Genomic DNA, 20,279 nt, shown 5'->3' with positions numbered 1-20,279 from the left:
TCTGTGACTAGTGGATAAGTTGATCCTGCTAGAGTAAGATTCCTTGTGTACAGTTTTGTCATATACTTGAGACACAGCAGAGAGGTAGTGAAAAAGAAGACTTAACCCTCGTTGGTCCATCTGTGGTGACTAGTTTCTCACTTCAGTGCCTGAGGTCTCCTTTCCCCTGGTTCCTTCCTACACGTCTTCTGCAGAGTGAATCCTTTCGGCTCACGTTTAGGCCTCAGCCTGATGTGGTGGATCCCTTTAAGGAGGATGGACCTGTCAGAGCTTGGCGAGGCCGCGGCCTATCTCAGAAGAAGTGAGGCTGAGCTGCTTCTGCTCCAGGCCACGGCCTTCGATGGCCAGACTTGTGGCGCCTGCTGGCTTCACTTTATTTTACTGCTTCCAGGCGGCAACTGTCTGAACAGTGGAGAGAAGCCATCAGTTCTGGAGACTAACTTATTTGCTTGGGGTGCAATCTGTCTCCATGAACCACTGAGCAGTTGAGGAGCTCAGGGTGTGGAGGGTAAAGATGGAAGTTTGCAAGGAAGATCAGGAGGCCTGGGAGGCAACCCAGGCCCAAGCCCTGCTTACTGGGCCCTACAAGAGGTTTTCTTTTCAAGGAGCACCCCGGTATGGCCCCAGATAAAGTCTTTCTCAGAAGCCTCTTCATGTGGGTAAATAGCAGAGGAGAGCGAGGGGGCTGAGACTGCAGGGGGGTTGGTGCACTGGTAGGAAGAATGAAGGAAAAGGCTCCAGGAAGGTGGGAGAAACAGAAGTTGTCCTGGGCCCTCTTCAGGATTTGCTGATGCTGGAACTTTGCCCCCTGGCTGTCTCCTAGGTCAGGAGGGTCACTCAGCCAACACTAAACAGAAGATAATTGGGGGATTTTCTCACCCTGCTGAGTAATTTCTTAGCAGTTATAGGCAAGGACAAAGGTTAATGAGGATTTACCTGTAAGATAAAGGCTGAGTACTACATTAAAATCTCTAAATAAATGTTACATTTCCCCCCTCTTTCTTTACTTGTCTGGGCTGCATGGCCATCTTCTGAATTTTGGTTAATTGGAGACTTACAGTCAGTTTCACAGTGTGATCCAGCATCAAGCCACCTATATATCTCAATTCCAAAAAGTATTCAACAGCACAGCATAAACCCCGACTGAGAGTTGTTCCAGTACTCCGAATTAGTCAACATTAGACTTTAATATGACCAATTATAATTCAAGCCAGTTAGGTAGTACATTCTATTTCCATCATAGACCAGTCCTGGATCAGTTCCCAGTTTCCAGTCATTGGATGTCATTACTGTGATTGGATTTTAGAGTAGCTAATTATAATCCGTCAAATCAAATACAATAACAGAACTATCCCTGAGGTCAGAACTGGTCATGCAGAAGCTTATCGCAAATAGTTAGATAATGAGGGACAAGATCCTAGTGGTACCAGAGAGAAAATCAAAATGCCAAAGCATTCGAGATAATTGGATGATACATTTAGTAGAGTCAGCACTGTAAACAATTCCTTAAACTATAACAATCCACATAATTTCTAATTTTTTTTTTTTTTTTTTTTTTTTTGGTCAAACAATCCTTCCTCATAGAAATGCACTGACAGCACAAAGAGGAGAGTCAGCAGAAGTTTTTCATCCCCCTGGGCTAGTAGACAATGGAGTCTGCTTTTTGGAACTCAGGCCAAATGGAAGCTGTGTGATAAGAGTATTTGGCAAGTAGTTTTGGGTTCAAATTCCCTGTTCTTGATGCTTTCTGGCTAATTAGAGCACATCACTTTACCTTACTGAGCCTCAGTTTCCTTATCTTTCAAATGGGAACATATGCTTTCTCTGCCTACCTTCCTTCATGAGGATCAAAGAAGACAATAAATGTGAAAAATAAACACAATGCATTACTATGCTACCTAGAAAACTAGAATTGCTGGGTGTCAGGGAGGAAGTGTGCTTTCAGAAATAGAAACAAAACACCATTTCAAGGCAAATGTAAGTGATTTTTATAGAACAAGTAAACCATCTAGTTAAAATAACTACAAAACTGGATACAATATTCCTTCAATTTTGATTAATATCATAGAAAAAAAGACTTGAAAAAAATGCTTCAGATAGATAACAGTGGTTATCTCTGAGTTGTTCCATTATGGGAGATTATTTTAAAATGTTTTTCTTCACACATTTCTCTACTTGTAAAGCTTTTTTGCAATAAACACATGTTACCTTTATTTTGGAAAATATATTTAGTCATCTAAAACTATGAAATCATAGAGATGAACCTCCTGAGCTTGCAGATGAGAAAACTAAGGCCCAAAGAGTTGAGGCATTGCCTTGTATCTTGTTACTAGCAAAGCCAGGCCTAAAATCCAGGTGGCCTGAATCAAAGCCATTGCTGTCTATGTTTCCATCCTTGCAATTATTCATGAGAATTCAAGGAATTAAAAGTTGACTGAGTTTATTTACTTCATCTTCAGAACGATCCTTCTCTGGGACTCGGTCTCAAGTAGGTAAGTGCTTCCAAAAATTCTTCTCTCCCACTGCTTCCAGAGGTGATAAAAGAAAGAGCTAATCATGAGGCAGGTGATGAACATAATTTCTGAGAGAAAAACTGGAGGGAAAAAAGCTCAGCATATAATATAGAGGAAGAATGCTTTAGTGGAAAAGCTCTGATTTAGGAGGTAAATGATCTAATTTCTAGTGTCATTATTCTAATGACTGTCACTAATTAGCTATGTGACTGTGGACAAGTCTGTTAATCTCTCTTCCCAGGTTCTTTTTCTAAAAAAAATAAAAATGACAAAAGGGAAATCTGTGCCAGGTGGTACCCATGTTTCTTTCAAGTAATAACGCTTGGTTTAAAATGCAGTACCTTAAGCACACACAATGTATGCAAATGGGCGCTTTTCAAAAACAAGCTTATTTTCATAGACATAACACAAAGCCAAATTAGCTTTTGCAAAAAAACCCCAAAATGATCAATACAATTAAAACCAGTATTTAAAATGCAAACAACAAGTAGAAGCAAATGCAAAATCAATCAGATAGGAATACAAAAATCCTCTTGCCCAGCAGTTTGAGTGGTGAATTGGTTGCAACCAGGGAAAGGGAAAGAGAGCACAGTGTAGGTGGTGATGGCAGGAAAGTAGTGAGCAGTGAAATTCTTTTCAGAGACAAGTGTGATGGAAGAGGGGTGCGTGCTGCCCAGCTTCACCTCCTTCTTCCACACTCAGTCCTCAAGTCCTATCGTCCACCTCTGGGGAGAGCGTCTGGCGAGGCTGCCCATCCTGCAGCAGTGAGGCTTGCTAGCTTTTGTGATTCATGTGTTGGGGAGGTGGGATGGAGTTGGCACTACCCACCAGTGCTGTGGCTGCAGTAGGGTCTCCCCTGTGCATCCCACAGCCCTAGGCACAGATTTTCCCTCTTCCAGCCAAATGCTCTCCTTCCCCCTCCCCGCTATCTACCTGAGGAGCTGTGAACGGGGATTTCTGTGAGCTTCTGGTAAGACTCACTTTCCTTTAAGAGACTCTTTCTTATTCATCTTCCCTAGAGATCTGCCTCAGGTGGGAGAGGAGTTGAGAAGCATCCCAGCGAGGCCAAGAGAAGCTGCCTCAGACGTTCATAAGAATTCTGGCTCGTGTCACCCAAAGCCTCTTATTGGTTCATTGCTTTGTAGAGGGCTGCTTTGCTAAGGCGTGAGACATGGGGTTGAGGAGGCAGGGGGAGAGAAAAACAATATATGGGGAAAAATAATATGAATCAGTTATGCTGTATGACAGCAATCATCCATATTCTCTCTCCTCAATTCTCCCCCCTCCAAGTCTACCGTATAATTCTCTTAGCAGACTTTCATTCCAAAATTAAAAATAAGGTCTAAAGAAACCCTGACGGACAGACATGGCCACTAACCTAAATTTTCACTTAGTTGTAACCAGACCTTTCTGAGGGAAGTTTTTTGGAGGGAGCTGGGAAGGGTGAGAGCACCAGGCCAACCACCAAGCACCTGGGGCTGTGAGTGGGAGGTAAGTGTGGGGATTGGGAGAGGTGGGTAAGGCTTTGCAGGTAACCGTCTGGTAGCAAAATGTTCCCAATCTCCACTTGCTGAAACGCTTCTTGCTCCTAAACAGTCCTTATGTAGGTTTATCTTCAGGGTGAGCGTTCATGATCTTCTCTAACTTTGCAACTTCCTATATTGGTGACGCCAGGTCAACAAGCAGACTTAGCAGAAATGAGACCATGTCCATCAGTATGAAAGTGTCCAATGTACGTTTCCTACGGGGACTGTAGTTAAATATCCATTTTTCTCCCCTCTGTAGGGAAGAAGAAATGCTGGATTCATGATGTGAAGAATGCTTATGTTGAGGCTGAGATTAAAGGGGGTGGAGATGATGACAGTATAATTGTTGAGACAACAGATGGAAAGGTAAAGAAATCTTTATTTCAGCCCATTGGTGACTAAGTTCTCTATTTAATTTAATAATTAGGTGTGTCCTTTCTCCAATTGTTTTGTTAAAAACCTGGGGTAGGAGATGCCACTGATACACTTTAGAAAACTCATTAATCTTTAAGAAGCTCCTCCACTTAACTATCAAAGATGTAATGACGAACATTGAAGAATCAGAGTAAACCGGCTGCCAGTGGTAAAGCTCATTGACTCTAGAATGCACAACTTTTTCCACTTCTTCTATCGTATTTCAAGTTCTTTTTTTTTTTTTTTTTTTTTTTTTTTTGCGGTATGCGGGCCTCTCACTGTTGTGGCCTCTCCCGTTGCGGAGCACAGGCTCCGGACGCGCAGGCTCAGTGGCCATGGCTCACGGGCCCAGCCGCTCCGCAGCGTGTGGGATCTTCCCAGACCGGGGCACAAACCCGCGTCCCCTGCATCGGCAGGCGGACTGTCAACTACTGGGCCACCAGGGAAGCCCTCAAGTTCTTTTTTAAAGGTGCCTCTTGGAGTAAATAATGACCTTAGGAACTGTGAAGCAAGCTATGTTTGTAGGATCAGGAAAGAGTGGGATAATCTGAATAAAAATAGAACAGTGTCAGAGGAACCAAGAAATGGGAGAATGGTCAGTAATGTCAAACGCTAGAGAAAGAGATTTAGGGCTTGGAGAGAGCCTTGAACTTCAGAATTAGGTGGTCACCTATGACCTTTGAAAGAGAAGCTTAGGTCAAGTGTTGGGGCATAAGTTAGACTGTGAGAGGTCATAGAATGTGTAGTGAGACTGTAACAGTCCCCAACCCCTTCTGCCTGTCACCAAGGTATTCAGAGCAACAGGGCAATATTGTACAGACAGCCTACTCTCAGAACCTTTGCCTTGCATCACTGACCTCACGTGCCTGCCAGCTCCATGGCAGAGAATTGGGCCCTATTTCTGCCCTGACTTGGATGAACACTCCATTATAGATTTTACAGATCATTTCCTGCCCATATGCAATTCACCAATCTCCTTCCAATTCTGCCCTTCCCGACTCCATAACAAGCCACATCCTAAAACAAACAGGTACGATCATTATCAAGAAAGTTTGTCTTTTTCATGCCCTTATCTTTGTATTTAGACAATTTATGATCTAAAGCATTGCCATCTGAATTGTAAAATTCTGGAGGCCACTCAAAAACTACCACTTATGGTGTCTTAATATGCCTTCTGATGGTGTCTGTACATTTAAAAAATCACAAGTTAGGTAGATTTTTATATAACTAATTAATGGAATTAAGGGCAGAACTTGGTCCTTATCAATAGGAATATACATATTTAGGCAAGGGAAAAATTCAGAATGTCTTAAATAAGGAAACTAAGGGATTCAATTATTTTCTCCCAGTCTGTGTGTTGTCTTTTCACTTTCTTGATTGTGTCCAGTTCAATTTTATTAGGCCTCCAGATGAGAAGTTTGTTCTTCTAAGCACATTTTTTAAAACTGCTGTCTTTTTAACAGTATTTATGATGATCTGTGAATATAATGTGGTTACAACTATGAAAGAAATCATAGGAAGAAGAACATGAAAGCAACAAGTTAATGATATAGAAAGAGGAGTCTAAAGGTGGGTGGCTTTGTTCTGCTTGACCTTTCACCATCTAATGGAGGTCCCATTCCCCCCAGCCCCACTCTGGGGCCAGCATCTCCCTGGCTCCAGGCTTCCTCCTCCTGATGTTAGAAGTGACTACACTTCCAATCACCTTTGGTCTTTGTAACATTAACAAAGGCAATAAAGCCAGTGGGTGGAGAGTAATACTTAAAGTTGGTAACGAAAGGAGAGAAAAATAGAATCAGAGCCGAGGGGAGGTTAGATCAGGCTAGATCATGAGCAATATAATGTGTGTTCTCTCAGGGGCAATCTCAGTCTGAGGAGCCACAGGATCAGGGCACTGCAATTTAGAAAATTTTGGTTCAACAAAACCACTTTTAAAAAACTTTATCTTCGGGCAAGGAGAGAACATGAGTCGGAGGAATTCTTGGGAAAAACAGGTTGGTTTAACTTCCTCTGGCTCCATCCTCTAATGAGGCACCTTTTTCTTAACTCCTTGAAAATTCTTCCCAATGCATGGCAAAAATGAATGAGCATAGAAGAAATAGGGGAATATATCTTACATTTTTCTCCTCTCTGCAGAGTCTGAGTGTCAAGGAGGACGAAATCCAGCAGATGAATCCCCCAGAGTTTGAAATGATTGAAGACATGGCAATGCTGACTCACCTCAATGAAGCATCTGTGCTGCATGCCCTGAAGAGGCGCTATAACCATTGGATGATCTATGTACGTGTATACGCTTCACTACTGAAACAGAATGCTGGCATCACATTGGCGATGTCCCAGCCCTCTTTTGGGTAAAAAAGATATTGAATTTAAGCATACTCATATGAGAATAATCCTTGAGAAATGCCCACCAGGAAGGGACATTATCTTAGCGTTTCCCAAATTTTATTTGGTCAGTATTCATATCCCTTCCCACAGGTTTTCATCCTAAAGTAAAGGCATGAGGCTCGGAGCATGATAGACCCGTGTCCAAATGCCACCTCTGTTTCTCGAAGTCACCTTCTCTGTAAAGTGGGATAATAATGTCTGTCTCTCCATGGTAGCTTGGAGGATAAATAAAAGAATGTAAAGCATGTAGTTCAGTGCCTGTTACCTAGTTAGTGCTCAATAAATGGAATAACTTTTTTTCATCATCATTAAGTAGGTGATGATTGGTTGCTCAGCTTCTTTAATTCACTCAGAATCTATTCAGCAGGAGCTGCACTGAGCAGATGAGGCAAAGATGGTGGCATTTGGGACCCATTGCTATAGCAGCCTTGCCATGCAGCCAGCTTGCTCCTGGGCACTCTGTTTTACGGTGTGACTGTCTTTGTTTCCCTAAGATGCTATAACAAAATTACCACAAACAGGGTGGCTTAAAACAATAGAAACTTATTCTGTCACAGTTCTAGAGGCCAGAGTCCAAGATCAAATAAACTCAGCAGTCACACTCCCTCTGGAACCTCTAGGGGAGAATCATTCCTTACCTGTGCCGGTTTCCAGTGGCTTTTGGCATATTCCCTGTGGCCGCGTCACTCCAATCTTTGCCTCCATCTCCACATCACCTTCTCCTCTGTGTGTCTCTTATACGGTGATTAGCTGTTGGATTTAAGGCCCATCCAGATATCATCCTGAGGTCCTTACCTTAATTACACGTGCAAAGATCCTTTTTCCAAATAAGATCCCGTTCACAGGTTCTGGAGATTAAGACGTGTACATATCTTTTGGGGAGGCACAGTCCAGCCACCACGGTTTGAGTGACCCACATGAGCTATTACCCCAGTGCCTTAAGCATCAGGTTCCTAATCTTGCTGAAGCACAGATTCCCTTTGGGCCTCAAATGCCTGAGAGCGGGTTACCAAAATCAACAAGGCTTCTGTCAGCGTCCTCCTTGTCTTCAAGTGTTGTGTGTGTGTGTGTGTGCGCGCGCGCGTGTGTGTGTGTGTGTCAGACAAGTTAGTGGTTGACAGATCTCCGAGGGGAGAGGTAATCCCAGGCCCCCTTGTTACTCTAACCTGATTCTGTCTCTTCCTATCAGAAGTCCCTACTGTGCAAGAATCCAAAAGCTCTCTTTCTTTTAGTTCCTTTATAAGTAAATATTCGAGCACATGTTACCTGACATTGAAAGAGCTGACAAACCTGGAAGTATTCCTAACCTGTTTTTGGAAATCTTTTCTGATCTTCTGTCAGATATATTTGGGTCTCTCCTGTGTGAGCCTCAAAAGTGGCTTCCAGTAACACAGAGCAGTGGCAGCCATCTACAAAGGGAAGAGGCGATCAGAGGCTCCCCCTCACATCTTCGCTGTGGCCAATAATGCCTTTCAAGATATGCTGCACAGTAAGTGGCTGCCCTACAAAATGAAGGGTAAAAATATCTGATCTCCTTTTTCTCCGTGTCACTAAGAGGCAGGTAGGCATTGTGAGCGGAGCATGGCCTTTATAGTTGCCTAATCACTTGAAGCCTCCGCTTCCTTCTGGATAAAACGTGAGCAAAATAGGGCCTACCTCCTAGGGTTATGGGGACGATTAGCTCGCATATCAAATTAAGTGAGATAATGCCTTGAAAGTGCTCAGCCCAGTGTCTGGCCCAGAGTGAGCCCCCTGTAGATGTCAGCTTTTATTACAAAAAGTACCTGCTAGAATGTCTGGCACAAAGAGGTTATTCTGTAGCTATTATTACACCAGGCTTAATAAAAGGCTTAAAATAGCGATATGTCAACCATTCGTCATTTACCGTTTGTATTTGGAGCAAGGAGAGAGTGATAGAATTTGTATGATCTTATGACTGGCCTACATAGAGTCAAGAGAAAATCTATTTTACTTTGTACCATTGAAATGGTATTTTTTCTAACTGTATACAGAGCAAATCCTTCTTGTGTCTGACTTCAAACTGTAACCAAGGAAATTTTGAATAAGTTCGTGCCAATACATGGCAGCTCTGATAGAAGAATGATCTGACATTTTCCTTTCTTTTGTAGATCGAAAGAATCAGTCTGTACTCTTCACGTGAAGTGTTTGCCTTGCTTTTTCTTTTTGGCCAGCAGTGTTTCAATCGAAGCAGACACCTACATTTCACTGGCTATGAAACATAAATTCACTGCCTTTGAATTGTTGTTCTTTAGGTACCGAATACATTCTAGGCAAGAGTAAGATAGGAAATTGTCATAACACTTTAGTCAGTGATTAGCCAAATATGGTGCCAGCTAGGCTGCCTCACATTTTAGAAGATCCTTTGGAACCTGTGGTGCACATGCTGGTCTTAATCATTTTCTTGATGAAGAGAGCTCCCTGTCCAAATAATCATTTTCAAAGTTCTCTGGTCTGGCTAACTGGGCGGAAAGACTGAAAGTCCAGTGGGTATGACCACAGAATAAATAACTTGCTGTTGTGAGCAACCAGAATGGGGCAGGCCAAGGTACATTAAGTAGTGGGAACTAAAACATGGTGAGGCTTAGAGGGACAAGAAAAGGGAGTGAAGAAGAAGGATGGAAAGGATTTCACTGATACCATATTGTATGTTAATTTTGATAGGCAGAGCATTGGCTGGCCAGGTGAACTGTCAGCCTGGTGGTTGAGGGGAGAGGCTGGGACTCTAGAAGCAGTCAAATGCTCAAATTCTTGCTCTTTCTATGCAGTGAGGATGCTGCCACATGTGTTGGGCTGTCCATTGGCTTCAGCCATCCCCAGAAAAATAATAGGTCTCAGAATCTTAGAGCTAGAAGGGTGGTTAAAGTCCAGCCCTTTGCAGAGAGGATAGACTATTTTCTGGAGTTTCGGGCAGATAAAGGCAGGCCTTGATCCTATGATGCTTTGGGTGAGAGGCTATAAATTCACCGTTGTGTTCTCTCCACATTACAAAGTTAGCTGATTATCAAAGGTAAAAGGGAAATCTAAAGCTCAACTTCCTGGTAGAATGTTTGGTAGGTTCTCTTCCGAGGGACCTGGCCATGTGATGCTAGCCTTCATATGTGACAATCTCTTGAATAGTTGGTGGTGAGGAGACCTATCTCTAATTAGCAAAGATACTCTACAGCTTTTTGTTAACAGGACCATGAGGAACAGGCTTCTTATTTTTATAAAGTCTTTGATCTTTCCCTACTCTAGATTTTTGCTCATGATGTTTTTCCAGCCTGAGATGTCCTTTTCCTTCTCCCAAACAACTAAATGTCTGCATCTCCTTCAAGTTCCCTCTTAAGTTCCACTTTTCTATAAAACTTTCCCTCTTGCCTTAGTTTATATGGTTCAAATTATTTATCTTTCATTGCATTTATAATCTCAACCAGTTAGCTGTGTCATTGAACTGTGTCATATTATCCAGTACTTTGCCACCATAGCAACCACGGGTGAATCCGAAGAAAAGCCAGTAAGTGTTTATAAATCTTGGCAGAAAAGGTGGGTGGCCCTATCTGCTAATCATGGAGGCTCTGCCCTGTTCACTTATGGGGAGAAAGGAGGAAACCGCACCACAGAACAATTAAAAAATTATAGAAAAGTCATTTTCCCCATTTTTCCTTTGCCTCTTGGGAGGATCATCAAGTACTCTGAACCAATAATCCGAAAACATTAAATTACATAATTTGTTTCAGATCTGCTTCAAGGGGTATTTACTGGCCTGATCTTTGTTGCTTGGACCCTCTGAGAATTAGCTACTTAAGATCCAAACCACCTTCCCCCAAAACTAGGGTTACCAATGCCTTGAATGGCCACTTTTGATATTTCTTAATATTGAAATATCTTCTTTGTGGTATTTCTTTAGCTGCTGTGAGCTGTCAGAATCCCTCAAATACGTACCAATAGAAAGAACTCTGCTTCCTTTACCACTAACTTCTGGACCAAATCCCAAATGCCCAATGGATGTACACTCAACTGCAATCACATTCTACGTTCTGAAAACTTTACCTTCTCTCTTTCTCTAATTATTTTAATCCTTGGTAATTTTTGCTTTAGCTTACTTTGTTTAGCTCCATTAACAGGTTGATGGTAATAATCTGAGGATACCTAGACCATGAGAGTTGGTATGTAAAATAAGATTAGATAATGCTGAGCAAAACTCAAAATCAATGAGTTACTGAGCTGTTGGAGCCTCTCATCTATGTCTGGCGTTGCTGCTTTGCTTTTTCCGTATGATCCTAGATGTTTCCTGCTGTATTTGCAAGATAAGAAGTGTATCAAAATAGCAGTCTAGTCCAATTTCCACACCATGGAAAGTTTCTTTTCCAACCACCACATTCCTGAATTTGATCGATTTCTCTAGGTATCACTGGATTCTATTATTCACTAGATATTACTTCATTTGTGTGTACATTTTAGGTTGTTTTGTGTGCATTTGTTTGTTTGGTCTAACCATTGAACCCTAGGATAATATGTAACACAATACATAATACATAAAAGTTCTGTGAAAAATTTTGCTTATATAGCCCTTTTATTTCTTTAAAGGACAGTAGACCCATAATACATAGAAGGAATATAGTATTTGTAAATCTATAAATTCTTAAATACCACATACTATAAAATGCCCCCCATAAAATGTATCTTTGAGGCTGACTGGAAAAAAACAAAGCTATGTTGCAGTTTAGGTGCTAAGTGGTCATTAGGACTTTCTCAGTGTAGGTGACCTGCTTTGGCCCATCAGCCTGAGCCAATATGATTCAAATTCAAGACCAATAATACCATTTCAAGTCACTGCTTGGTATGAACCTCTAGGTTACTTAGGAATAATAGCAAGCAAAAATGTAATTTAATAATGCCGCATCTGCTGTATTATTTTTGGATAAATTTCCAGGTGTGAGGATTGAATGGGAAGAGAGGTAGATTAGCAATGAGGGGGAATATATGGAATGAAGTTTGGAAATAGGCTATGGTATTTGTTGTTGTTGTTTACTTTGGTAAAATACCAGTTTTCTTTTCCTACTCAGGCCAATGCCAACCAAAAGAGAAGCATTGCAAGTAAATGAACTCCCACATATAGTCATGGGGCATCATATATTGTCAATCTTTCATCCATCTATTTTTTTTTTTTTTTTTTTTGCTGTCAGCGGGCCTCTCACTGCTATGGCCTCTCCCGTTGCGGAGCACAGTCTCCGGACACGCAGGCTCAGCGGCCATGGCTCATGGGTCCAGCCGCTCCGCGGCATGTGGGATCTTCCTGGACCGGGGCACGAACCCGTGTCCCCTGCATCGGTAGGCGGACTCTCAACCACTGTGCCACCAGGGAAGCCCTCATCCATCTATTTTTGAGTTACCATTCCAAAATAACCTTTCATCACCAAATTTGGAAGTAGTTTTTGGCTACTGGTTACCAAAACAAGAATGAGGTTTGACCTGGGCATGGAGGACTTGCCATATTACAGAATTCTGGGAAAAGTTTCATCAGCTGTATTTCTCTTACCTGTATCCCAGGGGACTCTACAAAATCAAATCAAATGAGTGAATCCTGTCTTGGAAGCATTTGGAAATGCCAAAACCCTGAGAAATGACAACTCCTCTCGCTTTGTAAGTGACATGATTGAGCAATATATCAGAGTCTTTAGTTTTTAGCAAATGGTAAAACTCATGCCTGAGCACACAGATCCAAAAAAATTTTTAAAACATCAAAGAAGGTTATTGATTAATGTTCATAAAATTGTTAGGGAAGTTGGAATTGTTAGGGAAAATTGTTAGGAAGTCCGCCAGCTTCATCATTAAGACAATTAAAAATACATAGAAATATGTGCTTGAGAAGCTTCTGCGGTTTGGTCAATTTCAGGAAGAAAATATTTATCTTAATAGTGTCAAATTCCTTTATACTCCCAGTAGGGAAGCTCATTCAGCAAATTCTAATAATGTTTTATATTTTAGTACATTTTACAGATCTGTAAATACTTTCTCCTTCATAATTTCCTTACTCCTTGTAATAAGTCATTTTAGGAAGTACTTCCAAATTCACTTACTACAATTATTGTTTCTACTCTTGCCTATGGCCCCCCTGCCCCTGCATATTTTTCACTGAGGATTTTTTGGAGGGGCACGGGGAGAAAGCACTTTTTAAAGTAGCTTTTGATAACTAGCAGTCCCTTGATAGAAGAAAGATTTGGATTTCAAACTCAAGCTTCACTAATCCGTTTTATGCCAAGAATGAGTGGCAGGGAGCCACGATATAATTTACAAGGACATTTGCAGAAGGCTTCCTGTTTGACTCTAGGCGTAATTACATAACAGCCTCCTGCTGATTTGGCTGGTTTCCCTCCAAAGCCTTAGAGCTGCCCTGACTACACTTATATCTGCTTGCTATGTCCGGCTGCATAGTGGGTACTAATACTGGGCAATAAAACAACTGCTAGATTGGGGATTTGTTAGAATGTGGAGGGAGTTTCCGCTTAAATATGAAAGAAAGAAAGCTGAAAAGAAAAAAACCGAGAGTGCAAAAGGAAAGATGGAAGAGAGGGAGGGAAAAAAGGAAGATAAAGGAAAGGGAAGAGAGTAAAAGAAAAGGAAGAAAGAAAAGAACGGTAAGTAGAAAGAAACATAAATAAGGAAAGAAAGCAACTGAAAAAGAACAAGAAAAAAGTTGGAAGGATAGAAGGGAATAAAGAAGTAGAAAAGCAAAGTAAACAAAATGGATGAATGGAAAGAAGGAAGGAAAGAAGGGAGAAGGAAAGAAGGTTCAGAAAATCAAGAAATGCAGGTTAAATTCTTTCGATTAATACTCTGTATGTATACTATGCACAAAGAATGTCACCTGCCATATCAGTAAAAAAGGATGTTGCAGCCATCAAGCCATCAGCCACTGTAGTCGCCCCCTACCCCACCACTGTGCACCCTGAGGGGATTCAGGTTGGAGAAAAGCAAGATATTGGCCCTAGATAGTTAAGGTGCATATCAAAGGGGCAATTTCAATGAGCCAGACTCTTGCATCTTCCCATACATCGAAAAGCACTAAATTCTTTAACTTGAGATGTCTGATTTTCTTTAATTAGCAGTAATCTTTTGATGTTCTGACTACCTGGTTTCCGTTGCAAAAACTCCTATATATCCAGGGACCTCCCTTACCTCTGCAGAGCAGTCCCTCAGAGCTACCTGAGAGGCTGTCGTCTGGGCTTAAGTCCTCAGAACGTCCACCGAATAAACATAATTCTCAACTTTTAGGTTGTGCATTTTTTTCAGTTGACAATACACATATTTATATGTAAATGTACATATGCATAGAGGTACACATATGTGTATATATATGTGTATATATATGTGTATATATATACATGTGTATGTTTGTGTGTGTGACTCCCAGTAGCCTGCATTTTTTTTTTTTTTCGGTACGCGGGCCTCTCACTGTTGTGGCCTCTCCCGTTGCGGAGCACAGGCTCCGGCCGTGCAGGCTCAGCGGCCATGGCTCACGGGCCCAGCCACTCCACAGCATGTGGGATCTTCCCGGACCGGGGCACGAACCCGTGTCCCCTGCATCGGCAGGCAGACTCTCAACCACTGCGCCACCAGGGAAGCCCTGCATTTTTTAACTTAATGGCGTAATCACCTTGTATTGGCCACTCTCCTTCTCTTGCCTGGCTGCAGTCCTGGTCTGATTCCTTCCTTGCATGGGTATACGTCTACCAGTCTGCCTTCCCCTCTGTACTAACATCCTCGTCCTGCGGGCTCTAACCCCCTGGACTGCCTCCTTGGCTGCTTCTTGATGCACCTGGGCTCTGTCACTTCTGGGCAGATTCTCTGCCCCACTAGATCCTATCTTATGGCTTTTCATTGACAGGCCTGCCTCAGACTCCATTTTCTGTGCCCTTTTGTCTTACTTGCTACACTCCTGCACAACTGCCTTTTCTTTTGATTTCAAAACACACCAAATGTTCCTACATTAGAGCTGTTACATTAGCTGCTTACACCTAGAATCTAGAAGAGCCATGAACACACCTACTTTTCTAATGTGGTATCTCCAGTGCCTAGCAGGTTTTCTGGATCATAGCAGATGCTCAACGAATGTCTGTTTAATAAATGGAATAATACGCCAAGCAGATATTATTTTTCTCACTTTTAGATAAGAACACTGAGGCCCAGAGAGATTCTATAATGCACGCAAGAATGAACAGCCAAGGAGGAGGGGATAAATTAGGAGTTTGGGGTTGATATATACGCATAACTATATATAAAATAGATAATGAATGGGGACCTACTGTATAGCACAGGGGACTATACTCAGTGTCTTGTAGTGAGCTGTAATGGAAAAGAATCTGAAAAAGAATACACACACACACACATACACACACACACACACACACACACATATGTATGTATAACTGAATCACTTTGCTGTATACCTGAACTAGTACATTTTAAATCAACTGCACTTCAATAAAAAAAATAATAAGAAGAAGAGAAACAGAAGACACAGCCAGCAATGAGCAGGTCTGAGGCTAGACTCCAGGACCACTGCTCGTCCTGATGACACTCCAGCTGCCTCTCGACATTAATTGGTGCCATCACAGACCCGTGTTGCATTTTTTTAACTTTGGGGCAAGTAGTCACTTTGGGAGTGATGTGTGTAATGAAGCCATTGCAACTGCTTGGAATGTTTCAATAGGAGACTGTGTTCTGTGTCCACCCAGGGCCAGTTCATCGGGATGCACTTTTGTGCCAGAGGCAAGCTGTCATCTGCAGACATCGACATCTGTAAGTAGCCATAGCACTGTCTAATTACTTTTCTTCTACACCTACGTTTGAATCTTTACTCATGTCTCATCATGCAGATTTGCTTGAAAAATCCTGGGTTGTTTTCCAGCAGCCTGGAGAGAGGAACTACCATATATTCTATCAAATTCTGTCTGGGAAAAAAGAACTTCATGGTAAGTGTATTATTCTGGAGCTGAAGTTCATTCTAAAACAAGAGACAATAGTCAGATTACTGGAACTGGAAAAGTGCTGTTTAATGTCTCCTAGCCTCTTTAGGACTCAGTTTGTTCATCCTAAAACTTAAGAAATTGAACCAGTTATAGAACCAGTGTTCTATAATTTTACATGGGTAGAGAGTAAATGGTAACACTTTGTTTCAATTTGGTAGTATTTGGAGGTGGGTAGGATGCCCAGCAGAGGTAAATGAATGTGTGTGTATGCATGTCTGCACACATGCTTGTGCGTGTGTATGTGTGGGTGTGGGTGTGTGTAAAAAGCACTAGATAATTTTAAAGACTTAAATGATTAAAACCACTAATCATTTAAGTGGGTGCTAGAGACAAGAGGCCAGAGGTGGGAGACATCACCATAGTGTTTAGTGGTTAATGGGAGTTTTATAAAGAAAGGAGGACTTGGGTTGGGATATGGAGAATGGGAAGGGGATGTAACCAGAGTAATGTGTGGAGGGTATTTCCGGTAAGAGGAACAGTGTACACAATGTCAGGAAAAGGTAAGGCAAGATCAGGGAACAGAGAGACCAGATGAACTGGAGGAAAGGCTTTTCATAGAGGAATAGTAGAGATTTTATTCTGATGGGGTCTGAACTCAGGAAGTTGGGAGGGTGTTGTGTGCATGTGTGTGTGTGAGTGTGTGTATGTGTATGTGTTCCTGTGTTTTGTGGGGCGGGATGGGGTAATAGGAGGTCGTGATTTGTTGAGGGCAGTGGCAGTTAGGCTGGTGTGATGGGCAGGATAGACTGGAGGCAGAAATACCGAGGGAAGTGATTGCAGTAGTCCCAGGATGAGATGACAAGACAATTGTCTAAGGCACTGTCTGTGGGAATAGAGGGCAAGGGGATGGACTCATGGAAGAATAGAAAAGTCTAGGCAATGATAAAATGTAGAAATGAGGGAAAGTGTTGAGTCAAAAATACTCCCAGGTTTGGTAATTTGACTGGGATAAAAGTAGTGCCATGAACAGAAATGGAAAAGCAACTTGTAGGGTAAGAGAACGAATTTCCTGTATTCACTCAACAAATATTTATTGTGGGGCTGCTGTGTATACACTGCTTTTTAAGCATGGAGGATAGAGAAGTAAACAAGACCCACAGGTCCCTGCCCTCGTGAGCTTACATTCTAGTATGGAAGAGGGTAACAAACAAGTAAACAAAGAAATATATAATTCCAGAGAATGGTAGGTCTATAGAGAATAATAAAGTGGGTGAGGAGATGCAGTGAAATGGGGTTTGGATGATGTTATTTTATTTTTTTAAAATCTTTATTGGAGTATAATTGCTTTACAATGGTATGTTAGTTTCTGCTTTATAACAAGGTGAATCAGCTATACGTATACATATGTTCCCATATCTCTTCCCTCTTGCGTCTCCCTCCCTCCCACCCCACTAGGTGGTCACAAAGCACCGAGCTGATCTCCCTGTGCTATGCGGCTGCTTCCCACTAGCTATCTATTTTACATTTGGTAGTGTATATATGTCCATGCCACTCTCTCACTTCGTCCCAGCTTACCCTTCCCCTTCCCCGTATCCTCAAGTCCATTCTCTATGTCTGAATCTTTATTCCTGTCCTGCCCCTAGGTTCTTTAGAACCATTTAAAATTTTTGTTTAGATTTCATATATATGTGTTAGCATACGGTATTTGTTTTTCTCTTTCTGACTTACTTCACTCTGTATGACAGACTCTAAGTCCACCCACCTCACTACAAATAACTCAATTTCATTTCTTTTTATGGCTGAGTAATATTCCATTGCATATATGTGCCACATCTTCTTTATCCATTCATCTGTCAATAGACACTTAGGTTGCTTCCATATCCTGGCTATTGTAAATAGAGATGCAGTGAACATTGTGGTACATGACTCTTTTTGAATTATGGATTTCTCAGAGTATATGCCCAGTAGTGGGATTGCTGGGTCATATGGTAGTTCTATTTTTAGTTTTATAAGGAACCTCCACACTGTTCTCCATAGTGGCTGTATCAATTTACATTCCCACCAACAGTGCAAGAGGGTTCCCTTTTCTCCACACCCTCTCCAGCATTTACTGTTTGTAGATGTTTTGATGATGGCCATTCTGACTGGTGTGAGGTGATACCTCATTGTGGTTTTGATTTGCATTTCTCTAATGATTAGTGATGTTGACCATTCTTTCATGTGTTTGCTGGCAATCTGTATGTCTTCTTTGGAGAAATATCTATTTAGGTCTTCTGCCCATTTTTGTATTGGGTTGTTTGTTTTTTTGATATTGAGCTGCATGAGCTGCTTGTAAATTTTGGAGATTAATCCTTTGTCAGTTGCTTCATTTGCAAATATCTTCTCCCATTCTGAGGGTTGTCTTTTCGTCTTGTTTATGTTTCCTTTGCTATTTTATTTTATTTTATTTTAATTTTTTTGGCTGCACCACACAGCTTGTAGGATCTCGGTTCCCTGGCCAGGGATTGAACCCAGGCAACACGGCAGTGAAAGCCTGGAATCCTAGCCACTAGGCCACCAGGGAACTCCCCAGGAGGTTATATTTTAGATAGAAGATCCAGATAAGACCTCTCTAAGAAGGCAATGTTTTGGGAATCCCCTGGCTGTCCAGTGGTTAGGACTTGATGTTCCTACTGCAGGGGCCCGGAGTTTGATCCCCGGTCAGGGAACTAAGGAACTAAGATCCTGAAAGCTTCTTGGCGAGGGGGGTGGGGGGGAAGAAGAAGGCAATGTTTTTCCAGACACCTGAATGAGTAAGGGAACAAGTAGGCAAAGATTTCTAGGAAGAAATTTCCAGGAGGAAGTAACAGTGAGTGCAAAGGCCCTGACGCAGGAATGCATTTGGTTTATTCTTGGAATAGAACAATGGCCATCGTCGGGGGCAGAATGGAGGGATGGAGGGGGTAATGTACGGGCAGATAGGCTGGGTCAGACCAAGCAGCACCTTGCAGGTTATGATGAGAATTTACATCTCGAGTGCTATGGAAAGTCATTGGAAGGGGAGATTGACAAGCTGATTGGATTTCAAAGGTATTGCATCTGTCACTGGGGACAACAGTACTCCCACAGGAGTGACTGTGGGATGAGATTGGAGATCCAGGTGAGCAGATTGATGGGGAAGAATCCCCCACAGCCCATTATGCTTAGATGACGTATGGTATAAATCCAGCAGCGTTTTGACTACATGGTCTTCAACTCCAAACTCTTCTCTCCAAAAGGAGAAAGCTCTACAAACTGGACAGTTATTTTTGCCACGGGTGCAGTTGGTGATACGAAAGCAGCATCTACTCTCTTTCCCACCTTCTCTCTACATAACCCTGGAACAGATTGTTTTTGTTTTCTTTTTTGTTTTGGTCTTCCTTTGACTAGCCCTGCCAAATCTAACATTCTTGACACTCATTTCTATGCTGTGCAGGGTATCTGACACATAGGGTCCAATGTGAGTGCCAGCAGTGACTGCAAGATTTTTTTGGACCATCTCTGTTTACTCATAGAACCATCTGAAGACTCTGGGCTGCTATGGAAAATTCATGCTTATCATGAATTCATGTACTTTGTTCAGTCTGTGGGCTGCTGAAATTGATTAGTGTACAAAGGCTGACATCTGGTGGTGAAAGTTGGGTATTGTCAGTTCATTTGTTTATGACACCAATTGTCATTCTTGGGGTATTTAAAAATTTTAAACTCTTTCTATTCATGGCTGCCAAAGAAGAGCTTTAGAGTGTCCTGAGGAGTGACACAAGAGAGCACAGCTAAGCAGTATGAGGACTGTGTCCAAATTTCCAAAAATAGGAGCATTTGTGCATGACAAACGAATCAGGTGTGAAAAATGACAGCAGAGGCTGGCCACCCACTCAAGGAGCCAAGGAAATGGAGTGATGTGTCACCCCAGAGCCAGTCCTCATTTAGCCTCTACCTGGCCTGGAAGATCTCATCTCCCCTTTCCTTTCAGTTAAGGCTGATTCTTGTTCCAGGTACAGCTAGAACCCACTTCCCCAGTCCCTTCAGATAAGGCTCCTTGAAATCCTTTAGTTCTCAACATCATCTGTATATCTTGGTCTGGCATATATCTTCCTTTTTCTCTTCTTTTATTTGATTTTTTTCTTTATATTTATTTATCGTGCTCACTCTTGCTATTCAAGTGGTGTGTAAACTTCAGGAGAGGAGGTCAGGAAACAAGTCCTTGACTCTTAGAATCCTTGACACTTTGCCTAATGCCCTGAGAACTCACTCCATAAAGTGACAGTAATACACAGTGGTGGTTGCCAAGAGGTGCGCCTGAGAATGTCTACTGGTGCCCTGAATGCCTCTGGGGAGGGAAGTGGTCAGCATCTGGACCTCCTATTCTGGAGCATATTCAGTTTATCCTCTTTACCCATTAGGTCTCTCTTGAACTAGTCTCATATCTTTACTCACTTTCTCCCCAC

General features: G+C 42.0%; 1 protein-coding gene across 1 annotated transcript in view; it reads left to right on the top strand.

Moving 5' to 3' along the window:
- Window positions 1–231: 231 nt before the first annotated feature.
- MYH15 (myosin heavy chain 15) overlaps window positions 232–20,279 on the top strand; it is a 169,846-nt gene continuing 149,798 nt past the window's right edge. The window contains 10 exon segments of the mRNA XM_027118388.1: window positions 232–343; window positions 4,299–4,405; window positions 6,590–6,733; window positions 8,183–8,330; window positions 8,971–8,998; window positions 9,385–9,407; window positions 10,276–10,355; window positions 12,392–12,484; window positions 15,580–15,643; window positions 15,721–15,816. Coding sequence (XP_026974189.1) covers window positions 232–343; window positions 4,299–4,405; window positions 6,590–6,733; window positions 8,183–8,330; window positions 8,971–8,998; window positions 9,385–9,407; window positions 10,276–10,355; window positions 12,392–12,484; window positions 15,580–15,643; window positions 15,721–15,816 — 895 coding nt within the window.

This window comes from Aethalodelphis obliquidens, unplaced genomic scaffold (genome assembly GCF_003676395.1).
Source record: "Aethalodelphis obliquidens isolate GAN/ISIS:26980383/991018 unplaced genomic scaffold, ASM367639v1 scaffold1, whole genome shotgun sequence".
Lineage (NCBI taxonomy): Eukaryota > Metazoa > Chordata > Mammalia > Artiodactyla > Delphinidae > Aethalodelphis > Aethalodelphis obliquidens.
This window is presented reverse-complemented; position numbering and strand designations above follow the sequence as displayed.